At 45.1% G+C, this 11457-nt stretch overlaps 1 protein-coding gene across 2 annotated transcripts in view; it reads right to left on the bottom strand.

Moving 5' to 3' along the window:
- Positions 1-1584: 1584 nt before the first annotated feature.
- Ptdss1 (phosphatidylserine synthase 1) overlaps positions 1585-11457 on the bottom strand; it is a 72828-nt gene continuing 62955 nt past the window's right edge. For both annotated transcript variants that reach the window (XM_008847860.3, XM_029570812.1), the window contains 3 exons: positions 5437-5505; positions 4212-4281; positions 1585-2638 (listed from right to left, as the gene is read on the bottom strand). In XM_008847860.3, the coding sequence (XP_008846082.1) occupies positions 2529-2638; positions 4212-4281; positions 5437-5505 (249 nt within the window). In that variant the 3' untranslated portion in view covers positions 1585-2528. The remainder of the gene's footprint in view (positions 2639-4211; positions 4282-5436; positions 5506-11457) is intronic.

Raw genomic sequence — 11457 nt, 5'->3', positions numbered from 1 at the left:
TGAATGGTGAAGGGACTACAAGGAAAGAGAGGCCCTGGAGTGACCAAGAATAACAAAAAGGGAAGAATACCTAGCACTTGGTACAGTGTGACATACAGAGAAAAATACAGGAAACTTGCATCCTGCTTTATACCCTCAACAATGGTGTCTTTAAGACAGCTATCTGAAGATGAGAATCATGAGGTAACTTATGGTCAAATCATCCACTGAAGGTTGACTCTGAAACATCTATTCTAATTCCATCAATGTCAGGTCCATTTCCACAGATGGATGGAAAAGTGGGCCATGCCCAGTAGTACGGATTGGAAGAGGCATGGCAGCCACAGCTCTGGCCAGTCTGGAATGTGCTGGTTCTGTAACCACTGTAGCTGAGAACACTTACTCAAAGGGGAAAAATAAAGTCTGAACTCAAAGTTAATGGGGACTATCATAGCTGTTTCCTACAAAGCCAGAGAAAAAACATTGTTTTGTGTGCACTTTGGGTCTTGCACATGCCACAGCAATGTCAAATTTACCACCTGCCCCATGGGCAGTTCCTCTGTCTGGCTGTGGAAAAAGGACATGTGCCCCTTGGGTGGGACTGGGCTACCTGCCAGAGGAGTCCTATGGCACGAGGCCCAGCTCTCCTAGAAAATGAACCTGGAAACCCTCAGTAATGTGTCATGGGCACAGGAAGGACAAAGAACCTACAGGGAGATTCAATTTTGGGTGCTCAGAAAGCAAAATGCACAAAGAAACAAAACAAACTCACCACTTGCAAAGTAAAATGATATTTAGAAATCAGAACCATGTTCAGAAAAAGGCCCGTTTGATGCAATGTAATTACACATAGGCTAGGCCTGAAGTTCAGTCAGTAGAGCTCTTGTCTAGCATGCAAGAGGCCCTGGGTTCAATTCCTACACTGCAAAAGGAGGGACGGGGACAGCAGGCAGTGTAAGCAGCATGCACTTCTTTGTTCCCATCAGCACATTCATGGAATGCTACAGCTGCTACCTAGACAGCACAGGAAGGCGGAGAACTGTGGCCCACCCTTGCCTTATACTGTGGGACCGTGGCTGCTGATGTTCCTGTTGAGGACATGTTTGGCTTTGTGAGCAAGTATGTGGGTGGCTCTGAACCAAGTGGTCAACTAGGGCACAGGCTGTGACCCTAGCTTTGTATGATACAGTTAACCCTCTCACCTGGGAATTCTTTTGTGGAAGGAGGAAAACATAACACTTCTGTATTTAGAAGATTTCCTTAAAGGGAGCAAAGACATGGAAACCATTATGCTCTGTGAAATGAGAAAAAAGACTGTTTTATCTTCAAACTAATCAACCAAGTACAGAGCACTAGTTAGAGAAAGAAAATCCAACTTTGTAACCACGACTGCAGTCAACAACAATGGCGGTATTGTTCATTTTCTGTGGATTGCTTTCGAAGGTCAAGAACAAGGGGATATATGTACATATATGACTTTAAAAATATTTTTTCTTTTGCCTCACTTTGTAGACATACATATTATCCTAACATCACTTCAAAAATACAGAGATTCCTTACAAATAATGGAAATATTAATTCAATGCAAAGAAACAGGCATTCTAATAGAGACAGATCTTTGATGAGCTTTAATGTGAATTGTTTTATTTAAAACAGGGATCCAGGATGGACTAGGAGAATGTTCTAGAAGAGTATGGCACGGATGAAAGTTAATACTCACCAGCACCTCACATGGGACAGAAAGACACAGTAAGCAACACACCACAGAAGGAAACCAAGCACATGTAAAAGGCACCTGGCGGGAGAGGAGCCAGTGTTGCACTCCTCCAGCAGTCACTTTTGTGTGCTGTGGGTAAGTCTGGACAAATGACATTTGGAATAGAACAAAAAAGGTTCTGATTTGAAACCCGGGCTCCAGCACAGGCAGCTAGCCTTTCTGAAACTCAGACTGCTGGTCATGTGGCTGGGGACTGAGGATGGGAAGCAAGACACTTTCCGTGTTCTTTGTCTCTCTGGAAGGAACCCTCCCCCCACAATTTCAGTGTGTTCTGGAAGCTTTTAAGCATTCTAACTTGAAAACAAAAATAAGGTAAAAAATGAGAAAGTGGCCTGAACTTCAATCAATCAAATGAAAAGGCTGACATAAAAATAAAACCTGGCGGCCAGTCCATTAACCACCTGTTTACACCTGCATCTAAATGAAGACATTTATACAGCATCCACAAGACACACAAGTACAAAGCTGGCCTTGGCAAGCACGAGCAAATAGCTGTCCTCTCCTTCCAACATACTGTATTGCTACTGGCAACCAAGGCCAAGTGCTGAAGTTAGGAGACACCTCCAATTGGCGAAGCATCCCAGGCCATGGTCTGCCCAATTTGGCCTACAGGAAACAAGACTTACACTCTTAGATCATGACCCCCAAAGTTCCCTCTATTTCTTCTGTTTGCTCTGTACATTTTGATCTCTGCATGGGAAGGTCCAAACATGTTCAGCTTCCCCCTCGGTTCTAGGCACTCTCTGGAACATCTGTGATTAACCAGGGTCTTTCATTTCTTCCCAACTCCGTTGGTGACTTTGGACTTGGAATGCCGGTTCCTTCTTCTGGAAGAATGACTTTCATTGTTGCCTGAATGCTTGGGTGGGCTGTCTTCAGAACCTGGCCAAAGGAAGCCAACACACCATCACCAGGGGCCTCTGGGCTTCAGGGCTGGCTCCTAGGGTCTATGGCTCGCTCATTCCTGCCTGCCCTGGCCTGACAGCTAGGAACCAGCTCTTTCCTGATACTTGCTCTCCCTCTAGTGGCCTCATTAATAAATTAAGGCCAGGCACACCCCAGTGCTCAGTACAGCTGTGCAAGGGAACTGCCCGATAGGGTTCTCCCGAGGAATTTTCCCACCAGCACTATGTAAGGTAGATATGGTCATATCACAGTGATAAGGACTGGAAGTAAGGGGACAAACGAAATCAAAGCACAAACATGGGTATCCGTCTTAAGCTTAACAACTAAACTGAATTGCTAAGCAGGCTTTCTAAGCTCTCAGTTGCAAAAGATTCTTGATTTCATAAAAATAAAGGTATTAGCTAAAAAACCAACATCTTACATGCCAGGCTCCTACTGCCTGCCCATGAATGATAGCCCAGTGATTGGTCACACAGTAATACTAAGTCAACTCATTCCTCTGCTGGAGCTTGTGGTCAATCCCTAGTCTAGTGTCTAAGCCAAAGCCCCTGGTGTCCCAGGGTTCAGGTCCAGTCCTGTGTGAAACCTCTGCCAAAGATAGCTAACCCCCCACCCCAGCCTTTAGAAAAGTTCCCAGAGTTTTGTCTCCATTGTTTTAATCCAAAAGCTCCTCTTAGTTTTCTGGGTTTTTAATTTTTTTTTTCTTTTCTTACTAAACTTCTCTATCACTCCTGGATTCTGGATTCTTTTCACTAGAGAATCGAAGTGCCAGGAATGGATGCTAAGTGGACACATGGTCCTAAGCACAGTGAGTCTGGGGAGCACCTCTGCCTACCCATGTCAGTATTCCACAGAAGGTGCTCCTGTCCCCTCAGGGTGGCTGGAACTATGTGGGGCTCACACCAGCAGCTCCCAGAGGTGATCTCTAAGCAAGGCACCTGGAGGAACTCACGTCTTCCTCCTCCACAGGCCACTGTGAACTCAGTCTCTCCCACTCGGTTTCTTCCCCAAAGCCATGCTTCCTGCTTAGCTCAACTGATGAAGAATTACTGGCTGGTGGTGCACCCTGTGTCATTATTCTAGAAATTTAAAGATTTCAAAGAACCCAGTGGTTCTAGAACATTCTAAAATGCTTCCCAGAGAGAGGTCAATAGAGGGTCCCTCTCACAAGGCTCTGCCTCCTGAATAAATTCATTAAATTGATTAGCCTTTTCTGAAAGGCCCCTGGACACATGGCTCTCTCTAAACCTTTTCACTCACTGTGAAAGCCAAGGGGGAAAATATTCCTGTTAGGACACTGGAGACAGTTTGGGCCTCATTATATTCCTGCCTGAGGAAAGCGAACTTCTTCTCACAAAACACAAGTCTCACCAGATTCTGTGAGCACTGTTGAATGTTTCTTAGTGACAGGAGACATCTGATGAGTAGGTTTGACACCCTTTGAGGTCTTTATCACCAACACTCAGAGGATTAAAAACTGACCCCAAATCTCTTCCTGAGGGTGCATAGGACCGGGTAAAACTTTAAACAATGAACAAGACAAAGTTACCTTTGGAGCCTTTCCCATGGTGCCAGGAAATATTTGGACTGTACGTGCCATCTTCACACTCTGAATAGGTCTAGGGAGAGGGACAGGTTTAGTGTGGGGGGGGACTTCAGGTCCCTCCTGGGAGGAGTGGCAGGACAAAAAAGTGATCCCAGGCTGAGCTCATCCCTAGAGAGTGACAAGACTTCACACTCACGTTTCTCGGCTAGAAAACTAAAGTTCTTCTGCCAGACCATATACAATCAACCTTCTAGAAAGCACTTAGTTCTGAGACTGGGGATGTAGCATGGGCAAGGCCCTGGGCTTGATCCTGATATCACACACACATGCACACACATAGACATCCACACACAAAGTTATAAACAAAGCTCGAAAGCATTATTTTTACTTAAAAACAAAAACAGGGCTGGGGAGATAGCTCAATCACTAATGTACATGCTGTGCAAACATGAGGACCTAAGCTCAGTCCCTAGAATACATGTCAAAAAGCCTGGTGCAGTGGCTTGTGCTTGTAATCCCAGCATTAGGGAGGCAGAGAAAGGAAGGTCCCTGGGTATGTTGGCTAGCCCAGCCTAGTCTTACTTGGTGAATTCCAGATCAGTGAGAGACTCTGTCTCAAAAAAGAAACCTTAGGTAGACAGTGCCCAAAGAGAAATAACACCTGAAGCTGACCTCTGGTCTTCACACATAAGCTCATCCATGTGCATGCACACACCTCCCCTTAGTCCCCTACACACACACACACACACACACACACACACACACACACACCAAACAAACAAAAAGTCCCATAATCCCCAGGACTGCTTTAGTGTTTAAACCCATCCAGATCCACTCTCTACTTTAATCTTTGCATCTACTAAGGGGCAGGCAGAGCAGGGGTCTGCAGGTGGGGAGCCTGTATTGGGACACATAAAGAGACCTGAAAAGAGGGAAGAACCAGAATACAAGCCAGCCTCAAGAACAGGTTCAGGGCTTTCCCAGTCTATGCTTGTTTTAAACATATAATTAAGATTTAAACCCCTTGCAAAAGGAGAATAGACATATTGACCAGGCCAGCCACAAGCAGGTCCAGCAAGCATAATGGCGAACGAATCCTGGCATGATTAAATTCATACAGAGGCAAGGCTGACATAGCTGCCTAGGGGCTGCTTGTGTGTGTGTTCAGGCTACCTGCTCCCAAGCATGGGCAGGTAATTTAAGTGAAGGCTGCCTCTGTTTCCCATACCTTTTCCCGGTGACCATAGTGCTCTGCATACCAAACCATACCATACAGGCACAAGAACGTGGTGAAGGCCTGGAAGACAAAAAGACACACAAAGCCATTTTATAAATGATATGTTACGCCACTTCCCAGAAGCTGAGGTTTCGGTGAGAATCTAGAAGATGGTTCAGTGCCTTTCTGCCATCTGTCTGAGGGGAAGGGTTATAAAATAGCTGAACATGGCAGAGATGGGCACTAAGAGATAAGCAACGCTGGGGTGTGGGTGAGCACTGTATAACTAAAGCTCATGAGACCAGAGTTCACGATCTGTGGCTCTACCCTGCTTTCATACTGTAGAGTTAGGAGACTCAGCTTGGGGAAGAGGACTTCTGAGTAGCAAAGCCTCAGTCTGTCTGTTTATAATAGTGCCTGAGAGATCAGAGGACAAACTCCCCAGTGGACTGACTGAGAGTGAGGGGCAATGCTGTCCTTGCTGGTCCTGGCTTTTTAGTGCCAGTGGCCTTTACCCTGAGCCCTGTTGTTGCTCATGTAGACAGGAAAATAAAGAGACTGAAAGTACTTTGTAAGGTCCTGAGTGAAATGAGAGGGCAAGTCTGTGGCTACCCAGAGGCAGCGAACATTCTCAGTCTTGAATGTTCACCTATACTATACCCTAAACGAGACTTCACACATAGGTTTCCTGTCCTCAGAGCCAACAAACTGGACCAAAAATATTTTGGAAAAAAAGTGCATTTCTACTGAACACACAGGCCTTTAAATTCTTATCACCATTCCCTAACATCTACCATCTAGTCATCTAACAATGATTTGTACCATACTTATGTTTCATTTACAGATGATTTAAATTATACAGGAAGATGTGCATAGGCTCTGTGCAAATATAATGGCAATGAATAGGCCAATGACTGCTAGATCTGAACACCAGGGGAGTCATGGAAACCATGTCCCAGGGATATTGAAGGACTATGCAAGAACCCAAAATTCCAACATGTGTCAAAACCCCCCTGAAATTTAGGGAAGGTCTCTGGCTGCCCAGACTGAGTAGTAAAGGAGAGGGGGCAAGGAGGGCGGGGAAGAAGGGCACAGGTGAGGGACCAGCATGAGGAGCAGGCCTTACCTTCCAGGCTACAAGCGAGGCAACAAACAAAACAGCCTGTGCTACAGAGTCCTGTTTCAGGAACACTTGAACCAAGCCATCCTACCACCTAGTCCGTCTCCCCTACCATATGTGCCATGAACATTTGTGTACCTATCATTACCTCTTACCTCGTCCCAACAATGGGGCAGTTATGAAGTCATGGTGGGACCTTCTCTTCCTGAAAGATTTTAGTTCTTTTCAAGAATCATAGCTTTAGATCCAGAAAACCATTTCAGAGATCATTAAGTTACCTCTTGCATTTAACAGAAGAGGAATGACAACTCAGAGAGGTGACTACCCTCTATGGACAAAGGCATGCAGTGAAAGCAGAGTTAGAACACAGATCTCTTGATGCCCTGGGTCCTAGTTCTAAGGGTGCTATCCATCTAAACACATACATCTTTATGATATTACATCTTTATGTCCCTATTTACCGTAGAACTCCTCTATCTACTGACAAGGAAAAGCATCATTGGAGTAGTTAACACCAGCCATGCCTATTCTGCATAGCCACAGTCTGGTGGGTGGAGCACAGACAGGTAGGGGTGGCAGGGCCATCAGCCCTCATCCCTGCAGCCTCAAGCGTAGCTCTGGCCTGTTCCTTTAGGTCAGCAACATTTGCTAAGTGTCTGCTGGGCCACAGTGTCCTCCTATGATCCAAAGAAGAGAGGAGTCGCAGTGCTCCAGTTGGCCGTTCTCTTCTATACCAAGGAAGTGGAGATAGAGGTCTGGTGGCAAGAGGACAGGAAGCCCAAGAACTGCTGGTTTGTTTTATATTCAACCCATACGCAAACCAGCAGGTGTCTCTATATGAGGGAGCTTTAAAGAGATGTTCACGGTCCCTCCCACCAAAAAACTATGCAGCAAATGAATATATTGTTTTAAAATGAAAATCACTTGTAACCTCTAGCATATTCTAATATTTGTGCAAATTCCATATGTACATTAAACCCGCAGTTTTCGTGGCATGTTAAGAATGGCAGCAAGCAGAGATGCACAGTGTGTGAGCCTCCCTATGTGTTAGGTCTTTTCATAACAGGTTGCCCTGGCCCTGTGCTTCACACCTTAGGAGGAAAGCTAGACTCCTCCTCCCAAAGCAGTCACCAGCTGCTGGATGAACCTGGGAGGATGGTGCATGTGTTGGGGGTGGGTAGGGGCCCACTAGCCTGTTATAGCCTGTTATTGCAAATTCTGACCACCAGGGGCAGGTGTACAAGCTCATCCAGGGCAGACCCATCTCCAAGCTTGTGAGGGCAGACTGCAGCTGGGGCTCCCTCCCCCAGCAAACAGCAAGCAGAGCTGGCTTTGCAGAGGCATCAGTCAAACACTGACAGGTGGCAAAGGACAGGTGCTTATCATCATGATTGCTGCACAAACCAACCACTTTGCCTAGGTACAAGAGGCCTGTTTTATACTGGCCCAAGAGACAAAAGCTTGTAATTTAAGGGTTTGCAATGACACAGAAATCTAGGCAAGTACCCACTTAAAATGTCAAGGTTTGGATTTAAAGTAGCAATTGCATAGATTTTGTTTAATAAGGGACAGGGGAGGGAGGACAGAAAACTCTGTGGGACGAGAGCCAGGCAGTCTGTGATTATAGGTGTGTCTGTAGGGAGGAGGCAAAACCCAGATTGGCTTCCAGGGTATGGTAATGGACATTAATATGAATGTTGGTTGATCAGGCAACTGTATCAGCCAGCACATGAGATCCTTGCTTCCACATCAATCTCAAACTCTGTGCCTGTTCTTTTGCCAAGCAAGGGGAATAATTAGAAGCTTTGTTTCTCTGAGCAGTATGGGAGGCACAGTGTAACTTACTGCTCTTTTATTGAATAATGATCATCTCACTTCTGAGACGAAGATCAATTTTGCTCTTTAAAAAAGGCTACAGTTTGAAAAAATGCAATAATCTTGTTTCCATTCTTTTTTAGTCAGGAAACATACAAAGTGGGGGGACTTGCTACACTTTGGGTCTTGAATGTCCCCCAAAGGCCCCCTATTAGTCTTGGTCTCCAGCTTGTCACAATTGGGAGGTGGGAAAACCCTTAAGAGGTGAGGTCTAGCAAGAAGTCTTTGATCATTGGAGGCCATTTTTTAAGGGGATAAAGGAACTCTACATCTCTCTTTTGTTCTTTCACGTCTGGCCATCAAGTGAGCAGGTTTTGCTCTTACCAAGAGAACACCATGATGTGTTCACTGTTCCAAAAGCAATGGGGCCCAGTGAGCATGGACTGAAGCCTCCAAAACGATGAGCTGAAATAAACCTTTCTGTTTGCACTGATGATCTCAGGTACCTGATACAGTAACAGAAAGCTGAGCAAGCCAGTGGCCTCTTTCAACTCAAGACCTCTCCGTATTTCCCATCCCTAATCACATTAATGAGGGACTCTGCCTGTGTTCAGGGTCCCCGTGTTTTGTGGCTGCAACTCATGCTCCACTCATGGAATCCCATCCTCAGCCAATGTCAAGTCCCTGTGGAGAGTTTTCTAACTGATTCTCTGTTCCTGTATCTTCCTCTAGCCCCACACAGGGGCAGACTGGGTCAGCCCACCTCTGAACAAGCCTTTTCAATGTTACTGGACAGATGAGAATTTCCAATGAGATAGGACACCTTCACCTGTAAACTCAACCCCACCTTGAAACCAGATCCTCCTGTCATGGGCTGCTCCTATGTCTCCCAGCTGTTATTAGCAAACTAGGAACCACAGAGCTGCCTTCAAGTCCCTTCTGGGTGATTACAAGGTAACAGTATCCTGTGGGGTTGGCCTGCTGAACAATTCACAAACCAGCCCTTTCCCTGCACTTCAGTGCCTCTGCCTTGGTCCCATCTGTCACTTGTCACCTAGGACCCTGAAACACTAACTTAAAGCTTTGCCTCCATTCAAGTCACTCCAGACCCCCATCCTTCATAGTGTTTCTCTGTAACACAAATCAGATCACATTGTTCTCTCTCTTCAAATATTCGGGGCTCTAACTACAGGTATGCACAGCCCTTCCTACACGGATAACCCCTGTTCTTCTCTCCAGCTCTCCCCTTTTGTTCCCTCTCCCTAAATAGGCTACTGTCATTCTGAGCCACTGGGACTCTGACATTTCCATGTCTGTGTAAGCTGACCTTTTTGCATGGACATCTCTTACCCCTGTGCTCATGACAGTGGGGGCAAAGGCTGAGTTAAGCTTCTTTACCATCATGAAGCACAATGTTCTGGAGGCAGATAAAACAAAATCAGTTGCATTACATGGAGTCAGGAATAGAAGAGTCATGTATGACATGTGATTGGCCTGCCCGTGATGCACTGTGGTAAGAACCCTCTCCCACATCTGGGGGCCCTCTGGTTTCATCCTCTCTGTGGCTCCTTGGCTCTCCTGTACCAGGTGAGCAGCTACTCCTGCCCATGCAAGCAGAGCAGATTCCATTCCACACCTGAGGTGCCCATACCAGAGCGCAATCTAAAACCAAAGTAAAACTGCGCATGCTCCTACCAGACCCCAACCCACTATTTCTTCTACTGTCACCAGGATGGGAAAACACATCTGAGGAGATAATTATTATCTGTTATTGTTCAAGATCAAAGAAGACAGAAAAAAAAAAGGCTCAAGACTCTGGTGTACTCAGGATTTCTAACATGTGACCCTAAAAAAAGACATTATGAGAAACAACAAAAAACACCTTAAAAATAAAAACTCTAGTCTGGCCCCAAAGAGAAAGACATGAATCAGATCAAGTTTCTAGATATAACTTATAGAAAACCCATATGACAAAGAAATATGTTTAATCAGTGGACAGGATGACGTTGATAAGATTGTGTGAAAATCTATAGAACAAAAGAGATGGTTTCTCCCACAAATAAATTGCAAGGGAGAATGAGCTAGGAACAAAAGGAAAACCTGTGGAGAAAGAGAAGCTTAATGAGCATACCAGCCACTTGTGATGAGTGGAAAGTAATTCAAAGAAATTGCTCAAAAATCTGAAGTTTAAGGTTGAGGAGGACTGGGGCAAAACAGTCCTTTGGGTATGACTGCTGCACACTTGTGAACTCACAGCAGCTGTGGCTGCCTGCACAACCTGCACAAGATCAAGCTAGACAACATTTCAGTATGGAGAGGGGAGAGGATCACAAGCCTCCACCCCTAACTGAGGAGCTATTGACAACTGAGGGTTGCTGGGGGAAGAAGAGTCAATTTTCTTCAGGAGTGCAGTGCTTGGTATGTTGTTCTTGCTCGAGTGGATGGCCCAACACCCAAAAGTATCATGGGCAACACAAACTGGACTCAAAGAAGACATAAACTTGGGAAGTATGGGTTAGGGGGGAGGCGTAAGGATGCATGCATTGTACACAAGTCTCAAATTAATAAAAATATTATATTAAAAAAACAAGTTTAGGGGAAAAAACGAACAGGCCGGTATGGTGGCCTACACCTATAATTCCAGCAGAAGGCTGAGGCAGGAAGATGGTCATGAGTTTGAGGCCGGCTTGGGCTACAAAGTGAACACAAGGAAAGGTGTGAATACACAGCAAAGTCTTGTCTCAAAAGACCAAATGCAAACCAAACCAAGCCCCCACATTTATAATTTGAACCTGGATTAGATATTTGAAAACATTAAAGAATTACTGTTTAATTCCTTTTCATATATCATAATGGAATGGTGATATTTTGTAAATAAATAATAAATAAATCCATCTTATCTTCTTTCAGAGACACATTCTGAAATACCAGAGGCCAGTCTGCAAGGGGATCAAAAGAAATAAGATGAGCTATGAGCCGGTCACTGTAGCACTTGAATGAGAGATCCTCTCTCTAACAGTTAAACTATTTTACAATTATTTTTAAAAACCTCCAATTAATCATTAGAGTGAATAAGGCTAAAAATTTTAAGTTCAAAT

The sequence above is a fragment of the Nannospalax galili genome, unplaced genomic scaffold (assembly GCF_000622305.1).
Source record: "Nannospalax galili isolate Female #2095 unplaced genomic scaffold, S.galili_v1.0 scaffold183, whole genome shotgun sequence".
NCBI lineage: Eukaryota > Metazoa > Chordata > Mammalia > Rodentia > Spalacidae > Nannospalax > Nannospalax galili.
This window is presented reverse-complemented; position numbering and strand designations above follow the sequence as displayed.